Genomic DNA, 20,449 nt, shown 5'->3' with positions numbered 1-20,449 from the left:
AATCTTTTAGTGTTTACTAATTATTGTAGAATCTCTTCTTCAAGTAGAGCAAGAAAGACTTATTGAGACTAGGCACCTATAGGTAACTCACCAGTTTTCCCCAGAAATTTTCAGACTCCTTCCCGCTTTGCTTTAATATTTATGGGTTTAACTAGATGTATTGGCAAAACCAAAGCTCAATTGAAGGGTTATAGAACTTCTCAGATTGTTTTGGGGCACAAAGACAAACCAGTTGTCTGTCTCCCATGGGGAAGCACTGAGCAGCATAAGATTGCAATAGTGGAGAAAAGCTGACCTGGGTCCCTGGAGTCTTTCCCTCCAAGCCTAATATCATGTTGAGAACTAAACCTTGCATGTTGAGCTTTCTCATAATTATCATGCTGAATTGCACGAAAGTTCCAAAATAATCTTTGCCATCCTACCTCATGCATTCCAGTTGGTTGCCATTTAAAAGAAATGGTAGTGGTGGGAAAAATATAAGAAAAAATGAAAGAGAGTATCTGATATTTCCTTTTCACACCATATGATGATTAAGATTATTGAGAAAACATGCTCATGCAGGGAGATTTAGGTTTTGCCAGTATTGTCACAGAAAAGATCCAGAGGCATACCATCTTCTTGTGGCCCTTTTGTTCTCTCCTAAACAAACAACATAATTGACAAAAATCCGATAGTAAGTTGCAACTAGAGGAGGCCTGTTGAATCAGTGGTTCTTAAAGACAAATTGACTCAACAAATCCCCTAATTTAATTGCAAATTACTCCTGGGTTTCAGTCATTAGGTACCTCTATAAATACTTTGGGTACCAAGACTGAAGTAGATATCTGTAACCTTGGCACAGTTTACTATCCTGCCGGAGTCACCATGATGAATCTATTGTGAGCTGTACGTCTTCCTAAAACTGGCAGTGTTTAAGCACGGTATGCTTCACATACATATTGTTACATCATTAGTTGCTTAGAGTAAGAAGACTCTGGTTTCTAGAAATCACAGCTAGAAGTGACAAAGAATGCTAGGATTTTAGAATGTTGTCCACAGCAACAATGTAACTTTCAACCCCCAAAACTGGAATGAAGTGTTACAGTGAACATCAAAAAATTCTGAAGGACTCTTTTCTGTTGGAAACTTATTAGAGGGCAAGCTTTTTCTTCTTCTTTTTCTTCTTCTTCTTCTTCAGATGTCATGTATACAGCTTTTAGAGAGCACCCTTTCTGTTTTAATTTTAATTTTGCTTGCTCTGACCTCTATGCTACTAACCTGAATGTTTTGTTTCCTGTTTGAGATTGCTTTGCATGTCATTCCTTCTTCTTGGCTCACAGGTGTGCAGTTGATTCTTTTCCTTTCTGTGATTCAGGTACCTCACTCTTTCATTTCCAGGTTCTTCCAGTTCTTTTAACATGTCAAACTCTGGAGATTTGTTCATGAGCGTGCAGTCACTCAATGGGGATTCTTACCAAGGGGCCCAGGTTGGAGCCAACGTGCAGTCACAGGTAGGGATCCATCGGATGTACTGCCAGTGAATGCATCAATTGTCAGAATGAAGAACCTTTGATCTTATTGGCTTTCCCCATTTTTGTCCCAAGAGAGGATTTGAACCCAGCCAGTCAATATGGAACCAAAACCCTCAAACCAGCAATTATTCTTTAAAAAATTTATCTTCCTGGATCTTGCCCACACTTTGTGAATGCATTTGGCTCTGGCCTCAATTGTTACAATAAGATTTTGAACGGAAAAAGTTCTATGCACAGGGTAGTGTGTTTACTTCATTTTCTGGGAAACAAGACTAGATATTTGTACTTGGGACTTATTTTTGAAGACTTCTATACTTTCATCTTCTGCTTACTCTAATGACAAGAGAGTAGTGCTGAACACAAAAGTGCCTCTCTCCCATTTCACTGTCAACCACACTTAGCCACCCTTCTATAGAAGTCAGTTTGACAGGGAAGAATGTTGGAAATCCACTCAAAAGTGTAAACTACTTCATTTTAATGTCATGGTATTGGCTGTGGCAGGTGTTGGCATCCTACCCTCTTAGACATTCACCACCTTTTCTGGAATCTTCTTTTACTCCTGGCCTGTTTCAGTGACATTCTGGCAGCCAACTACAGACATTTCCCTTTCTTGCCAAAGTGCCTTCAGAGCCAGTATGAATTGCATTGCTGTGTGAATGCAGAGAAGAGTGCCTCTATATTGCAGATGACCTTAAATGGTCAAGAAGCATGAATGATCTTGAAATACTGAGGTGTCATTGGCAAACCTTAAATTGAATGCTTATCAATGGATGGGTGGGTAGCAGCAGTGACAGATTAAGAAAAAAGTCTTGGTCCCATTTCATTGCTAATTCAACCAAGTGCCTCCAGCCAACTTCCCTATTCATACACACCCTGTCTTCCTACCATCTCCTGTAGTTCTAAGAATGCAGCATGGACTACTACCACTGCTACTATCAATAACTGGGACAGTAGGTAAAGATATGAAAGGGATGGAAACTTGTATGTTTTGCTTTATGGGTTTACCATTGGGAGATCTTGATTATGGTCAGATGTTCATATTCTAATAATCACCCTGCCACCCATTAATTTTGCCTTCTCCTAACTGTATTCCTAATTCTCTCTTTGTTGTTGTTGGTCTATTTAGGTGGATACCCTTCGCCATGTTATCAGCCAGACAGGAGGATACAGTGACGGGCTTGCAGCGAGTCAGATGTATAGTCCGCAGGGCATCAGTGTAAGAAAAATAGGCTTTCTTTTTCTGTCCCCCCTCTTTGTTTTTTTGTCCTCTCTCTTCCAATTATTTCAAAGCCATGGGGTTCAGAATGCCACTTAGTAGGACTTGTCTTAGCTTTCCGGTCACCTAGTTTATTGCTTCTGTATCGGCCATGCCAACGGCAGAGTTCTATCTGCAAAAAAGTGGTGATTGGGCAGGCCTTGTGCAGGCAGCTGGCGTCTAGGGTTGTCAGATAGAATCAGCCTTCACACAACACCTGCGGCCACTTGCATTCTGCTGAGAGGAGCGGCTAAACAGGTGACACCTAGTGCAATGGCAGTAAGGGATGTCACCACGAACCAGGACCTAGCCACCTCCAACAAGAAGGCCAAAGGCTGGAACCACTGATTCTGGACATGACATCTAAAAATGGAGTAGACCTATTTCCCACTCACATCAGCATCTAAAGCCAAAACCAGATGATAATCAAAGTAACAATAATATAACATCTTTATAATAATATAGGGGGGGGAGAAAGAAGAGTGGGGGTAGTGAGGAACATCTTCTATTTGTTCTGGGTTATGCTGGCGGCTTCTGACTAGCATGAAAATTCATAGCGACAAGCTGTGTCGTACAGAGTGAAATCGATCAGACAGACACAAGGAGAACCGAGTGTAGATTTGGGACAGCAATCCAACTTCATTTCTCAGATCAATCACCCACCATCTCAGTGGCGATGACAGCAAGCTGGGACAAGAGGGCAGCCTGGAAAAGGAAGCTGCTATACAAAGCGTCAGGAGCTTCTCTGCCTCTTTAGAGGTCACTGAAACAGTGTGAGAGAATTTGAGAGAGAGAGAGAGAGAGAAAGCTTAAAGTATTGCAAGGATGGAAGATGGTTTTGATATTTTTTTTGCACAGATGCCTTTAACTTGGGGAGTGCCAGCTAGGATGGTGGCAAAGGACCACTACAGGATTTAGGAGCTTCCCTCACATCAAGATAACCACCAAGGTTTCTATTGCTTCATTCTTCACAACAAGTCTATAGTCAGGACTTAGTGGGTATTGTGCAGCAGGACACTGTTGGTCTTGCTAGGCATTCTCCTTGCGTTCATGTCAACTTGTAATGAAATCACCAAGAATAAGATGTGATTAGAGGGGGGTGGATTAAAACCATGTGCAGAGACCAAGTTTCTCTCATTTCCCCTCTCTTCCTTTTGGTAAGAGAACAAACATTTGGGTCATAGAAGTTAAGTGTTTAAATACTCAGATTAGGTCAAGGCTTCCTGGGATGCAGGCTGGTGAGAATGATTCATATCAAAGGTGTGTGGTGATGATGATGATGATGATGATGATGATGATGATGATGATGATCATTATTATTATGTTCTGGTTGTGCAGTGCTGCTAAAGAAACCAGGTTTACTTTGAGTTAGCATTCATACTGTGCAGATTGAAGGCTAAATCAGGCAATTATAGCAACCACATTTGTTGACCATATTTGTTGTTATCATCCTCTTCTCACCTTGCTTTTGCAGATTATGTCACATTGGGCAATATTCTTCTTATCAGAAAGTGTTCCAAGTCACTCCTGTTGGGCAATATTGGTTGCCAGTTGGGTATTTGTGACATGGAATGGAGGCATCAGTTCCTTTGACTCTAGTCTTACGCCTGCCATTTCCCTTGCCATATTCATAGCTAGTACAATCTAAAAATCCAGTTGCCTTACTCTGCTTAATGCATGGATCAGCTCTAATTAATAACCTTCTTCAAGCATTCCAAAAAGTTAATTACAACAAACAACACCTGGAAAAGAACAAGAGTAAATATATATGCTCCTGCACCATAATTTCCATGCCCTTCCCTCTATTAAGGCAGACCCGTGATATACGAAGCATTTTCCCAGTTGATGTAGAACTGTGAGAGACATCCCGTATGATTTGAACCAAGGGGCAATACAGCACAATGGTCTTAATATCTACCACCATGTCCTCCAATGAGTATATTAATGCAGTATCTGACCACTATGTGTTCTTTTTTCAAAGCAAAGTAAGGGAATATTTTTTTGGGGTTTTTTTCCCTTAGGGGAAAAGGATGGAAGATCCGTTGATTACCTGGAAGTCTAGAAATGTCATCAAATATGATATGTGGCTTTTTTGTTTGAATTCTGAGTTAGTTCCATCTGAATTCATCACAGGCATATGAGCCTTCCCTGTTACTACCAAGCCCTGACGTCACTAGGCAAGGACAATAAAGCATTCTGAAATAAATGCAATTGAACATGTGTAGACAATTATGTCTGGTCCTATAAACCTGTTGGAAAAAATGAACTTAAAAATGCAACATGAAAGAATCCATCATTTCAGATTAAGCTTTACATTGCTGAATTCATTCTTTTTTTTTCTTTCTTTTAAAATATTTTATCCCACCTTTCTCCTTAAAAGGGACCCAAGGCGGTTTACATCATTTAAAAAACAATAAGTATACAAATATTTTAAAATAATTTCCATTTTGGCTGTTCAATTCTGAGGAGTAAAACTATCAGAGGCTGATCACAATAGGTATGATATTTCTGTACAAATTAATTCTGTCCCTCCAGTCCCTAAGGAAAGCTTGAGGTCACTACAACTGAATATATATTTGAAAATTATAAATTCGAGGCACCAGGAGACTGCTTGCTTGTTTTGTAATCAAGGGAAAACGAAGGCTGTGATAGATCTGAATGCTACCACATTGCATCTGAGGTACAGAATGGAAACTAATTTGGTAGTCGTTAATAAAGAGAAACTGCAGTTTGCTTTGTCTGCAGGCCAGTGTGACCTGGTTAGGACAGCTAGTAGTGAAGGCTTCTGGGAATTTTAGTCCAAGAACATCTGGGGACCTAAGGTTGGGAACCACTGTTGCACCTGGCTGTAAAACATATATGACTCTAGTGGAAGCTGAAAAGGCTTCATTGTAAATGGCATCCTTTAATTAGGCTTGTTGACCCAAGGGGTCCCTCCAATGGGCCCCTCCAGTATTTAAAGCATATGAAGTGAACTATGCAATATATGCAATTTCTCATTGAGTGTTCTAGCAGAGGCCAGCTAATGGGGACTTCAGAAACATGACAAAGGTTTTGCCCTAGTATCATGCATGTGATGTCCAGCATGTGGTAATCAGCTTGAACATTTTATTTCAGTTCAGATTTGATCAGAATTTACCAAAATCTGAATGTGGAAGAAATTGAAACTGACATATTAATCCTCTGGAGATAGGTGAGAATTTCAGTTCAGTTCATTGTTTAATCAGAAATTCGAATGTAGGGAAAAGTAAAAGTGGCCGTTTTGCCCATCCCTATTAGAAAGAGATTTTCCCTAGATATGGCAGGTTAACAGGCACCAAGACACATGCTGAAACTGACAAGGAGAAATGGAGGACAATGGCGGACATTACCCCTTCAGGAAAAGAAGACTGTTCTGAGCAGCATATGATGTTACTTTAGAACAACAGGTTTATAAACACAGGATGCTACATGCAATTTCTCTTTTTCTGGCTCCCTCTAATTTTGAAATGACATTAATGAAATTGTCTATAAATGTGCCTTATACGGCAAATTTCCAATCCAGTACAGATTGCCTTGATGCTGCCTATTTTGGTTCCAACCAGTGCACCTTCAGCAGTGACAACTTCCTTAGCTCCACTTATGGGGGTATTTTATGATGTCTGGCCTACACCTTTCAGTTCTCACATCTTCTGTGACCGTACTGGAGCAAATACTTTAGAACATCCTTGATTTGGAACATCAAGGTCTCTTGGAACCTCAGTAGCAACCCCATCAAGCTGACCGTACCAATGACACCCAGTTTATAGTTTCATACTTGAAGGAGAGTTACTGGATGTAAGCTTCCATGTTGATATGTCACTCTTACTTGTAGCACTGGGATTCGTCTAGGTCCCTGCTACTGATCCTTGCATCAGAACTGTTCTTCACAGTACCGCTTGCTGCATGTCTGCTCTCCCCATCATTACTCACAGAGCTCTTGGGATTTCTTTCATTTCATCTATAGACATGAGAGTATGCTGCATTATCATCAACATTAATCTCATTTTCAGTATCATTTTCAGTCCCAATCTCTTTAGCACTAATGATACATTTCTTATGGGAGCCCTCCAATGAGGATGCATTCCTGGGTTTCTCTTGATCTCTTTTAAAATCTTTTAAAATCTAGCCCTTGGCTTTTACCAGGGAGAGGCAAGCTGCTACACTGTAGCAGGACCTCACATAGCACCTCTACAACACATCACTGTCCCCATATCAAGATTCACACACCAGTAGCGTAATGGCCATTGTTCTCCATGATGGCAGCACAGTTGCATCTCTTCTAGTTCACATGGCACTTGAGTCCTCCCCACTGTGTACAACTACTTTGCATGCAATACAACTCTCAACCTTGACCCACCATTCAAGCTTGACCCACCCACCTCCATCCATATTGGTGTACTTTTCAGCTGTCAGCACTCAAACATCCTTGGCTTTGTTAGTGTCTCAGTCATCTGCAACTGATAGTACCCATAGCTTCAATGCACCGTGATGAAATGGGTCTCTCAACTTGCAATATGAAGGACTCTTGGTCCTTTACAGCCTCCGGTTCAGAGGACAGAACTGTGTTTCCTCAACTTCCTCTGTAAGATCACACAGCAATCATTCCCATCACCAGGTATGGGTGACCAGAGCCCCGTGTTGGTAATAAAATGCTCAACCATATGTAGATCAGCTCCCTGATATGATCACATAATTAAAACTGAAAATCAAAATGCTACCTACTAATGCTGCTTACTGAACCTGTGTTTAAGAGACTAGCCAGTGGCTAGACTTGTCTTGCCTTCAGTATTGTCTTCAAACAATTTTGGCACAAACTCTCAACAGCACCCTAATGTCCAAAAAGACAAAGGAGGAGGATTCCGCTTTCCCTTTCAAACATCTACCTTGCACCTCTATAATTGTGGAGGTATAAAGTAAGCCCTAAATGGGGGGGAACTCAATAATTCCCACAGACAAGGTAAAGTAAAGGTAAAGGTTCCCCTTGACAATTTTTGTCCAGTGGTGTTCGACTCTAGGGGGCGGTGCTCATCCCTGTTTCCAAGCCATAGAGCCAGCGTTTTGTCCGAAGACAATCTTCCATGGTCACATGGATTCTTATCTCCTAAGTGCGACTTAGATACGGAATGCTGTTACCTTCCCACCGAGGTGGTCCCTATTTATCTACTTGCATTTGCATGCTTTCGAACCGCTAGGTTGGCGGGAGCTGGGACAAGCGACGGGTGCTCACTCCGTCGCGTGGATTCGATCTTACGACTGCTTGGTCTTCTGACCCTGCAGCACAGGCTTCTGCGGTTTAGCCTGCAGCACCACCACGTCCCTCTACAGACAAGGTAGGTAGGAAATTTGTTATGTTTGACAGAAAGCTATACTTCACTACTGCAATTTCCTTCTGCATTATGAATGATCAGATTCCAATTATTTCCCTCCAAGAAGACATCCTATCAAAACAAATACAGTGGTGCCCCACATAGCGACGATAATCCGTTCTGAAAAAATCGTCGCTATCCAGATTCGTCGCTATGCGGGGAAAAAACCCCATAGGAACACATTAAAACACGTTTAATGTGTTCCTATGGGGAAAAAACTCACCGCTATGCGGAAATCCTCCATCCGGCCGCCATTTTCGCTGCCCGGTAAGCAAGGAAAGGGCACGAAAACACTGTGGTGGCCATTTTCTTCACCCGGCAGCCATTTTGGAGCTGCCAATCAGCTGTTTTAAAAGCATCGTTATGCGATAATCGGTAAGCGAAACACTTACCGATCATCACAAAGCAAAGTTTACCCATTGAAAACATCATTATGTGATCGCTTTTGCGATGGCAAAAACCTCATCACTATGTGGATTCGTCGTTAAACGGTGCGCTCGTTAAGCGAGGCACCACTGTACTGTTTTTCTCATCCAAGAAAAATCATAGTAACAGTAGCAGTGTGCCTTTGACTCCAAGAGCACAACCACTATGACATCTATATTATTGACAATAACACTGTTCCCTGTGAACGACCTTTGGCCTCCATGTGAAAGGGCAACAAGCTACACTCCTTTTCTTCCTATTTAGACCTATTGCAGAAGAGTGAGTCTTGAAGATAGCCTCTCCGGATTGCTTTCACAGAGTTCCATACTAAACTTCCCATGAGTGCATTCCATTTCACTGACCCTCGCCTAGTATCAAGAATTTGTCATTCTTCTTGACAAAGTCACTACAGAACCTGTTGAGCAAAGTACATTTTTCCCAGTACATTACCATTTCTCCCGAAACAGCTCTGTCATATCCTTTACTTTTGAGTTGTCAGTGCTTTCATCATTCTCAAGAAGTTCTGGGTGGTTGCCCTGGCCTCCATCTTCACCATTCTCAAGCATGAAGACTTGTTTGCCATGAGGTAATCCAAGAGGTAATGGATGCCCTTTGCAAATTATCTGGTCCCTGACATATCAAGTGGCAGAGAGTGCTGCTTTTTCTCTGAGCAATGAGTATGATTCCACACAACTGTCCCGACATATGTTTAATAGTTCCTTCTACATTTTGAGCATCAAAAGCTTTTTCTCAAAATCAATGTTGTCATCATTTTAGCACATCATCTCTATCCAGAAAGGGCAATTGTGGTCTAAAAGCTTCCTGATTGGCTTCTGCAGGGTCCAGTCATGCCCTGTGCCTCTGTATAGATCCTCCCATTAGTGCTGGCCCATCTACAAGGCAGGTCTTTTGAACCATGGCAAATTGTGATTTTCATGTACTTTCACTCAGAACAACTTTCCTGGTGACCATCATGACCCACCAGTAGAGCTAGTGAAGTCATTTCCCTCTATTGTGACTCTCAACTCCTTCAGTTCCACAGGGCAAAGATGTCCTGGTTGTCTGCCTATAACTGTGATTCTTCTTTATGGTCTCTGTGGTTCACACTAATGGGTTTATGCCTGCACAGAGCCACATCCTGGAACGTTCTCTAGCTAAGTGGTTTGGCAGTAGCCCCACCACTTACCCATCGTCACACATTAATAGGCACACTCTGAGCAGCAGCCCCCAATTCCATTTTCTCCACCTCAGAGAAGACTTCAATCTCAGCTAAGTGATTCTTATCTCCTAAGTTTTGTATTATTATTTTTCTACTCCCTTTTCGATTTTAGCATTGCATAGTTGTATAGCCACAAAGGCCATATTCAAGAAATGCACTCGTTGTGGCAGCAGCCTCACCCAACCCCCTTACCACCTCAGATTAAGGAGGTTCTCAGGACCTCTAGGAAACCATCTACATGGAAATCCTATGAAGTTAAATGTTGACTTTGCTCAACAAACTAGTTTTCATCCTCTCACTTGCCCTATATCAGATGTCTTGTGATTTCTCTTTTTTTTCTGGAAGATTAAGGGCACACTTACTCCTCCATATAAGTTTACCTCGCTGCAATCTCTGCTCATAGATCTCAACCTATGGGCACTGTTTCCCTCTTTTCCCACCCATTAGTGAAAAAGTTTTTTAAAAGCCTGCAGAACTTAATTCCACATTTCCCTCTGCTCCTAGCATCTTGGCATCTCCCACTCATTTTATCCCAATCAATGCAACCCCCCCCCCAGAACCCCTGGCCACCTGCCCTCTTCATTTGCTGTTTTGAAAGACTACCTTTTTGGTCATAGTAACATCAGCTCATGGTGCTTCAGAACTCTGTGCATTATGCAGTCATGTACCTTCCATGTGGATAAAGTCATCCTCTGGCCAGGTGTCTTCTTCCTGCCAGAAGTTGTCACCACTTTACATATCAACCAGGACATAATCCTACCACCTTTTTTCTGCAACCTGCCTTCCTAGTTAAAGTGCCCCCTTTACACTTTGGATGTCAGGCACATTTTAGGCTTTTGCATAACCCATACTGCTTCCTTTTGAAAATTTCCCAGAATTTTTGTCTGCTACAGAACCTTCAAGAAGGGTGCACACTTTTAATCTCAGCTTTTTGCCCATTAGGTGACTGAATGCATCTTCTGGCTTATCACCTCAAGAGGTTCTTGCCTCTACATCTCACTGCCCACTATATTCATGTGTTGTCATCATCCACAGCACTCTTGAAGGGTGTCCTTCTGCAAGATGTCTGCAAGGCAGCTACCTGGTCCGCACCATCTACATTTTTCAAACACTATTGGTTGGACGTGAGAGCCAAGGAACACTAACTTTGGTTGAGCGGTGCTTTCATCAGTTCTTCAGTGACACTCCCTCCTCTAGTAAGTCAGCTTACAGTCTACCTAGTAGTGAGAAGCACAGAAACCATGAAGAAGAACATCTGGTTGTTTACCAGTAACTGCTGTTCTCTGAGTGGTCATCTGTGGATTCACACATCTGACCCTCCTACCCTGAGTGTCACCCACTCAGCCTTATCTTCAGGATGGAACTGGGGCCTGCTCAGGGTGTGCCTATATATGCACGAGGATAGGTAAGGGGCGGGGCCAAAATGGTTAGCTAGAAAATGTTCCGAAATAGAGTTCTGCACAGGGGCAAACTGATGAGTGTGATTCCACAGATGACCACTCAAAAAACAACAGTTACAGGTAACCTCATCTGTGCATTCACATGGCATGCATCATAGCTCATCACTTCATACTTTCCCTCAACTCTCCTGCTTTGTAGTAGATGCCAGAAACTGGGGAGAAAAGTTAAGACCCTTGCTTTATCATATGCAGTGGTGTGAGGGTAGGACTCCTGCCAAACTCTTTTTTCAACCCTAGAGGTTTCATTAATGGAGTACCTACTCTTTTATTATAGCTTCCTTAATGAGCAGAATTTAAGACTCTTTGGTCAGTGGTTACTTATGTTTACTATTTTGGAAAGTACTTTAGCTTTGCTGATGGCTGCCAGTTCAGCCCACCATGCCAGCAAGCTGTTGTCTCTTGCAGATGATTGTACTCATGTTCTGTTCTTTAAAGAAAAGCTTGTTCTGTTGCTTGAACTCATGATTCAAGCCCAATATAGTTTCTGTATTTCATACTTTGAGCGAACAAACTTTCTAGTTTATTTCTATATCCAGGCAGCATAATTTAATATATTTTGTTTCAATTTTTTGGACTACAGTCCTGTGACCTACTGTAATTATTTCTATTACCTGAACATTCCATTAGATTGGACTAAACACCTTGAGAGGAAATGACAGTAGTTATCCCTGTTCTTGATAAAGAATGGCCTTGCCTCCAATAGCTGTGTTGTTTCAGGTAGTATCTCTAGTACTAGGCATCAGTCATAGAGTGGCAGGAAGCACTCTCTTGAGTAGCCTAGACTCAGGCAATTTTAAAGTTGTGAATTTAGCATCTTGAACATTCCCCTAAGCAAACTAATAGCAGGTGAAAAAGATAAAGACTGAAGTCTTGTTGCTTTGTTATGCAAAGGCATAAAATTAAGTTGCTCCTAGCCAACAATTAACAAGTCACTGCCAGGATTCTCAGGGCTGCCCTTGAGAATCCCAGTGGAGACTGTTAACTTGCCAGCAAGAAACAACTGGATTTTATGCCTTTTGCATAACAAAACAACAGGATTTCAGCCAAAGAATTAGTGTTTTGTGCTTTGTATGTTCATATTCTCACAGAAACTGGGGTGCCACATCCTAGTCCTGCTGAAGGCCAAACAGTATCCAAGGGCAATCCCACATTTCTTTCATAAAGTTCTTAGAGGAGTGGTGGCCTGTAATCTATGCAAGGACACCTCTCCCTAAATTGTGGGATGAAGTATCCCATTGTGACCAAGTCACAGACTGCTGTTGTCTGAAAACTCGTGCAGTGCTGCCTAAGCCTTTAGTCTCCACGAAGGTCACAACTGGCAAAACACCAGAAGCTGATAAAATGCACTTCTAGTCATAGAAACAGAGTTCTGGTTTGGATACTCTATTAGATACTCTGTTAGCTAACTTTTCTATTCTACACAGGACCATCACATGGATATCTAAAAATAAATGACCACTTGTCAGATTGTGTACCAAAGTAGCCTGCTCCTTAAATGGTCCATTAATGTTCTTGACCACTGAGGAGATTAGGGTATTAGGAAGTATTCCTGATGTGCATATATATCACACTTATGTGTGGGTATAGAGGTTTGAGTGAATCAGATGATTTATATTAAACATAATTAATTCAAAGATTCATTAACGATACTTTGCCTGCAAGTTATTCAAAGAGATCAGACTGGTTTGTTACCATGTAATTGAAAAGATTAGACCCCTGGATGACAAGATCTTTTTTAAAGAATTAAACTTTTACTAGTACAAGTAAATAGTAGTACAAGTAAATAAAACATGAATATTCAATCACTACAGTACACATAGCAGATAGCCATGACATCTCACAAAAGGCAAAACAAACTTCAAAATATGTTTGTAAGATTTGATGATGTAAAAGGTCCAGCCAGTAAATAAATGTCTGTTTGAATAAAATTAGTTAAGCAATTAAAAATCCAAATGTTTAATTAAAATACATTAATTAAATGAGGACATTTTGGATATCTGTATTTAATAATCATGGGTTGTTCTTGTTGCATGATTTGTCTAGTGTGCTAGATGATTACTATGAGGGAAATGAAAAACTGGGGGGTGTTATGTCAGACTGGGTCTATGGACGCTACAAAACAACAGGTGTAAAACATCTGAGTCCAAGAGCCATAGGACTAGAAGCTGTATAGATGTATAAAGGCATGTTCTGAGAGACGTCTTGCTGCCTCTTTCCTAATAGAATCATTGAACAGTAATAGAGAGGGCGCTCCTCTTTCTCAAGACACATGCACAAACAAACAGAGAGAAAGAGAGAGAAGTCAGTAGGGATAGAGGTCTCTCAAGTGTGTTTTAATGTTCTAGTTAAAACTCTAACATTTTTTCAGATATGAATTGTGTTGGTGTCAGATAAGAGAAGCAATGTCCAATATCTGATATCTGATATATGAAGTCATAGCTTATTTAAATCACTGGTATTGCTCTGGAGCAATCATATTCTGCTGTAACATCAACATTTATGATATGCACTTGTAGCCTATTGAGTACTAGAGCTTTAAGGATCAGGCTCTCATTTTAGAGATCCAGAGCTTTTCCCTCATGGGAGGGAAGCTTCAGGGTAATATCCAACAATTCTAGAAATCATTCAGAACTAGCACCAAATCTGCAGTGGATGGCTTTATTTTCTTGTCTAGGAAATAAATAATATTGCTAAGTATGAATAAAATGTAAATACCCCAGATTTCTAGAACATCTGCTTAGAATTAGGGAGGTAGGGGTGAATGGTAAAGATGCATTTGTTGCATAAAGATTATTTCTCTCATTTCAGTGACTGCCTTCTAAAAATAAATTGAGTGCACAATAGGGGTTTCCTCCCTCCTCCCCTTCACATTTCTCTTCCCTATAATGACCCTGCAAACACTAGATGTCATTTGAGTGCATTAAGCAGCAAACTCTCCAGTGACATAGCAATTACCGTTCTGAAATAGATTTGGTGTGTCACTGAAGAAAGTTTCTGTTGTGATTATAGCTTGTAACTCCCACAAATAACAGTCTTCAAAATAAGAGGCTGCCAAGAGGACCATTGTGGCATTCTTACAGTGATGGCACGTAAATTGCTATTAATGTCCTGAGTGTACTTGAATATGCCAGTCTCCGGATGGCAGAGTTGGCTCTGTGTCTTTCTTTACGTGGCTTGTCATAGTTGAGCTGATAATCTGCGGTAATTGCAGCCCAGCGCAGTGGTCAGAATGTGAAAGTGTCTAGCTGTATGTTCAGGGAGGTGGGACATATTGTATAGGGCTGGGAGCCATGTGTTTTTGTGTCTTCATGAGTAGGGAACTGTGTGTGCTAACGTGTAATATAAGCACTGTCGTCTCCTAGGGCGTTTATGTGTACCACCAGTTTATTAAACGTAGTGTGAAAATACTTGATCTTTGAAATATAATAACTTGTTATTAGTCAGTGTGTGTTCATGTAAATAAGCTCCCATGTGCTCTTGGTGAGGCAGAAAGCAAACCAGGATTCTGAACATTTCCAAGCTAACTTTTGTTTACAGTTTACTTTTTCTTTCCTGTTTCTCTTCTAAAGTAGTTGAAGTTGAACTTTTCAGGCAAAATTGGTGTTAGTTTCCCTCGAGCAATAAGAATTCATGAGATGCTATTTTTGCAAACCTGCTTGACATATTAACTTGTTTGCGTAAGCGACAGTGTGCAAGAGGTAGGAACTCACAGATAGGTGCTGAATTGCATGAGTAGTTGTTTTTTTCAGCTGCCTTGTGAGTATAATATATGAATAAGTCTAAGCAGAGCTGTAAATAACATTTTTGGCATGTAAGGCAAGCACAAAATGTGCCCCCAAATTGCCTTTGTAATTCATGGTGTGAAAATAATAAAAGTACTTATGACAACACTGAATGCCTTGCCAACATCCCTCCTCTTCTGCAAGGACCAGAAGCACTGTCAGCACTGCAAAAATGACACATGCACGGGGACACACTACAATAAATATTGTTCAGCAAACTACATATTAATAAGCTGACTTTCTGTCCTGTCACAAGTCACCCTGTCCGCTGAACAGGAAGGCCTTGTCTAAGTAGACCAGCCATCTATGCGGATGTCCCAGCCTTCTGCTCATCTGAGTCAGAGACCTGGTCTCCCGAGCCTCAGTAAATCTTCCCTCCTCCAACAGAGATAGCCTAGGCTGCTCATAGGAAAAAGCTAGTCTCCCATCCATCTGGATGCAGCTCCTTGCTCCACACATCTTGGAAGGGACCTGGACTACTGAGTGCCAGGTAGACCTTCCCTCTGACAGGAGAGAGTTCTTCTGTCTATGATTTCGGTAAACCATCCGTCCACCTGTCTGGATTTGGTGCAATATGTCTCTGGTAGATCTCCCCTCTGCTGCCTTAGGTCTACCAATTCATCTGTCTTCTGCACACCCTTGTGACCTGCATGTCTGCCTTTGAAGGCTCACCTACTCTTTATTTCCCCATGGTAATAAACCAGGCCCTCCAGGCCAATCAAGTCTGGGGAACAGACATGCTCTCTAAGTTTATTGCCTTAGGGTAAAGCCTTTGAGGCCCCACCTTACTTACAGTCTTAGATTTAAGAATACACCTACACTACACAGTTTCAGGAGGTTGATTCCACTCTTAACTGAAACCTGTGGAATTCTGGAATCTGTAATTTAGTAAAGTACATAAAATACAGTGGTGCCCCGCTTGACGACAATAATCTGTTCCAGGAAAATCACTGTTAAGCAAAATCGTTGTCAAGCCAAAAAAAATAACCCATTGGAATGCATTGAAAACCGGTCAATGTGTTCCAATGGGGAAATACCTCATTGTCCAGCAAAGATTGCCCATAGAGAACCACTGATCAGCTGTTAAAAATCGCTGTCTTCCGAAGCAGGGGTCTGGAAAGCAGCCATTTTGTGAAGGGAGGGAAGCCATTTTGCGGAACCAGAAAAATCACTGTATAGCGAACAAATGGTTCACGAAGCAGGCTCCTAATCAACGTGAAGTGAAAAAAACCCATTGGAACCATTGTTTTGCAATCACAATAGCGATCACAAAAATGTCATCGTTAAGCGATTTCCACATCATGCGGGGTAAGCGTCTAGCGGGGCACCACTGTATAACATAAGCCTGCCAAATTGGCTGAAGCCCAAAAGCTAGCAGTGGGAGAAGAGTGTACTAGAAAAGGAAGGGTGTAGAGTTCTCCCTTCTCAGCTGCCAGGAGTAGTGCTAACAAAAAGGGCATTTACCAGAGAAACCAGACTAAGGTGTATCCATCCTCTTCAAGGCAGCTACTGGGCAGCAACAGTAGCTGAAGTTGACACTGGCAGAGGGGGCAATGGTGGGACACTCAAGATAACTTTTGTTAGTACTGTACCAAAAAAGGAAATAGAAAGTCTTTGCTTAACTTTCTTTTCTATGAAATCCCTGTGATGAGACAGTCCAAAATGAAACAAGATATAATGCTCAAATATCATACTCCCAGGTCAGAAAGTACTCAATCAGCTACCGGAGAAGAGTAAAGAACAAGTATCATGCATGTAATGTTCTAAGAAGTGAAGTGAAAGCCGCTCTGAAAGCAGTAGGAAGAAATAAATCACCAAGGGTAGATAGAATACTAATAGAACTATTGAAAACCACAGAGACTGAATCTGTCAAATTCCTAACAAGAATATGCCAGTAAATATGGAAAATAAAACAATGGCCCACAGACTGGAAATATTCAAGATACATTCCAGTCCCCAAGAAATGCCAAGGAGTTCAGTAACTAAAGGACCATTGCTTTAATTTTCATGAAAGCGAAGCAATGCTCAATGCAATGTTCCCTCTAATTCTCAGCCCCGCTGGGTGGGGCTTTGTCCCTTGCATATGTGACTTTACCCATGTGCACATGTGATTTCCCCCCCCCCTTGGTGTTCCATTGCAACCAGAACCAAATGGGCTGAAAACTATTGCTGTCAGTATGCAGAGGAGGAGGAAGGCTTCACAGAGGGGAGTACAGTCGCATTCATGCAAGCATACACCTTAGAAGGAACCTTGGCTCGAGGTGTTGCAACAAAGGTCATGTTGATTACAGATAGAGATGCTAGGAAAGCTTTTGAAATACTGGAGATTTGTGATCCAAGTAAGACTAATGGTGTTTTCATCCTGCCTTTTCAGAGTGAGGCACCCACACGTTCACTCTGCAGGCTGCCCTGGTTTTAAGCAGAAGGAAGCTAGAAAGGAAAGAGTAGTAAAGATAATGGCCAGAATCCTATTTAGTATTCATGCAATATTTATATAACTTCCTGTGGCCAATGGCACCTAATACATCAGGTGTCAGGGTGGCCTTTGATTGTGTGGTTGGTCACATGCCTAAAACCACAACTAAGATGTGGCCCATCACCTCATCATTTAGCTGCAGCAAGTTATGCAAGCCACATGCAAATACCAATAGGGTTCTAGTCTGTGAAATATTAACAAGTGATAAAGAGGAACAGAACTACTCAACTGATATTTCACTTCTGTCTTCTCTTAAAAGAGAACCTTTGAGCAATCTTGCACAGGTAGAATAATTGATGAGAGGGACTGTCATTCAAGACCAATAAAGATTGCATAAGAAAATACCTTGCTACCTAAAACAATTTCAAGGTATGTGTACCACCTGCTATGGTGCTTGAGAACTTGCCGATGTAGTCTCAGAGCATTTCCAGAGCTCCTCATGTTAGCAGTTAGAAGGTACCGTGCACCCATTTCATCTTTTTCCCCCTCATAGATTTTCTGCAGTGAAGAAGGCAAAAGTCACCAAGAAAATAAAGAGAAATTACAAGTTCAGGGTTGTTGTTTAGTTGTTAAGTCGTGTCTGACTCTTCGTGACCCCATGGGCCAGAGCACACCAGGCCCTGTTCAGGATAATGTTACCTAAAGTCCCCATAAAATTCAGTGACAGAGACAAGGTGATGGTATGATAATAATCTCTTCTGAAACCATTCTTAGAATCTCTATCCTGTCTAAGAATTGTTAATAACCAACATATCAGAGAACTGCTGGATGGCTGAATGGTTTAGGTACCTGGCTGTGGAACCAGCGGTTGGGAGTTTGATTCCCCTGCCTTCTTGGCAGGGGCTGGACTCAGTGATCCATAGGGACCCTTCCAGCTCTGCAGTTCTAGGTTGATGATCATGATAGGCAAATAAAACTCAAAATTTCCCTCCAAATGTAATACTGGGCTGAAGCTATCAAATGAAATTCATAGTTCTCCATTCTGGCTTGGCATAGGAATATGTGAAAAAATTGTAAGATTGTAGATGGTCGCAAGGTGAATGAGTCAGCACTGTGATATAGCTTCAAGCATAACTAGTGCAATATTATGTTCCAGCAATAGAGTGGTAGTCCAAGTCATGGGAATTAAGAGTTCTGCCTTATTTTAGTGATTCAGATCTCATCTGGAGTACTCTATCTAGTTATGGGTACCACATTTAAGAAAGATGTCAATACATTGGAAGGATTTCAAAGGACAGCTACAAAAATGGTACATAAAAGAAGTTGAAAGAAGTGGGTATGGCAGCCTAGAAGAGTGAATACAAGGGGGGAGGACATAAAAGCACTTTTCAGATGTCTGATGAATGCTGCAGTTCAAAAACAGTAAAGACTTATGTCCGTTTGTCACAGAGGGCAGGATTGGATTGGTGGAAGAGGGTAGGTATTGACTGTGTGTTTGGAGAAGCTCCTGAATGATAAGACTAATGGAGTTGATATCAGTGATGTGATGGCCTCTTCTCCACTGTGGGGTTCCAGGCAGGGGCTAGGGAGCAAACTTTTGGATGTACAGTAGGACCTCTGTATCTGCAGCACATCGGTTCCAAGCCCCCCCCCCCGGCTACTGTGCAAAGTAGCAAATGGATGGCAAGTACAGTAGGATACTTGTATTGTATCCTACAATACAAGTATCCTACTGTATAATAGGATAATAAATAACAATAATTATTTTTGTTCCAAGCCCAGAGAATGATGAGGAAATACTTTTTGGCACGTATGCATGCTGCTGTCTGAAATCTGTAGGGAGGCAGCCAGTACAGATCAGCTGGGAGAGGTGGATAATGAATGGGTAGAGGTGGGGAGCAGGCAATGGAGGCAGGGGAAGGGTGGGGGCCAGTTGGGTCTTTCTCTAACTCCCCCTCCTTCCCCATCAGCATTGTAAATCTGTGTCTCTGCACAGGGAGTGCAGACCTAGCCTCAGAGCCACCACCCCTTTTTACCCGATCTCTCTAGTTCTGGGTGCAGTGGGTGCAGCTGAGGCCATTTCAGCTTGCCAGCATAGGCCAGGATTGAAACGCCCATTGCTCACCCTGCCTCACCTTGGCCAAGGGCCCAGCCCAGCCTGCACTTATGTTCATGAGACCTTGAACAAGAGGGAAGAAAAAATGAAAATCTTATCACCTGCCTGAGAGGAATTCATCCCTGCCTCCTACTTGGTCTAGGCATTCTGAAAACCAGGCCTAGACCCAAGCAATGGATCTATAGTACAGGCTGCTGGCACTCCTCTTTGGTTCTGCGTCTAAAGTCCATCTTAACCCGTGTGGACTCAGAGAAGTGGTCCTGTGCAGGAGAAGCGCAGGGAGGAGAGGACTTCACAGATAGACTAACAGGAGGCCCCTGACCACCGTACAGGTCGGGATAGCAGATCCCAGGCATTTTGGCTGGTGATTGCCAGTACTTCTCCTGGCACCTCAGTTTGTCCCTCCATACTTGAGCCACCTCCAGGGGAACCAAGAACGTCTCCCAACATCCTGTGTTGGGATCCCAATGGCACATCTTCTTCCAGCTGTCCTTGGATAGCGTTTGGAGCAGCAATTTGTCCTCTGCCGCCAGGACTTACCAAACCTGGGTGTCCTTGTAGGTCTCACTCTCCTCCCTGTCCTCCTTAAATTCTCAAGCCTCCAGGCTTCGTCAGGACGCCTCTAATGTCTCGTCCCAGTCTACAGGTGTGCTGCATGTGGGAAAGTGAGTGCCCACTCCTGAGGAGGTAGGAAGCTTACAATTTCCTACACAGAGCAGGAGGCTGGACTACATGGTCTACATCAGACCTGGGCAAAGTGCGGCCCGAGGGCCACATACGGCCCGCAAGCCGCTCCTGTCTGGCCCGCAGACAGTTTTGAACATCAAAACCATTTATAGCTTTTTGTCTAAAGTTGAACAGTTGCTTATCTTTAACA

At 42.2% G+C, this 20,449-nt stretch overlaps 1 protein-coding gene across 4 annotated transcripts in view; it reads left to right on the top strand.

The window, feature by feature from the left end:
- Nucleotides 1-20,449, top strand: part of PBX1 (PBX homeobox 1) — a 383,372-nt gene that overhangs the window by 300,230 nt on the left and 62,693 nt on the right. For 3 of the 4 annotated variants that reach the window (XM_072998268.2, XM_020809395.3, XM_072998269.2), the window contains exons 7-8: nucleotides 1,378-1,490; nucleotides 2,638-2,727. In XM_072998268.2, the coding sequence (XP_072854369.2) occupies nucleotides 1,378-1,490; nucleotides 2,638-2,727 (203 nt within the window). The remainder of the gene's footprint in view (nucleotides 1-1,377; nucleotides 1,491-2,637; nucleotides 2,728-20,449) is intronic. The other variant, XM_072998270.2, reaches the window with a different exon arrangement.

Source organism: Pogona vitticeps, chromosome 4, assembly GCF_051106095.1.
Source record: "Pogona vitticeps strain Pit_001003342236 chromosome 4, PviZW2.1, whole genome shotgun sequence".
In the NCBI taxonomy this organism is placed as follows: Eukaryota; Metazoa; Chordata; class Lepidosauria; order Squamata; family Agamidae; genus Pogona; species Pogona vitticeps.
This window is presented reverse-complemented; position numbering and strand designations above follow the sequence as displayed.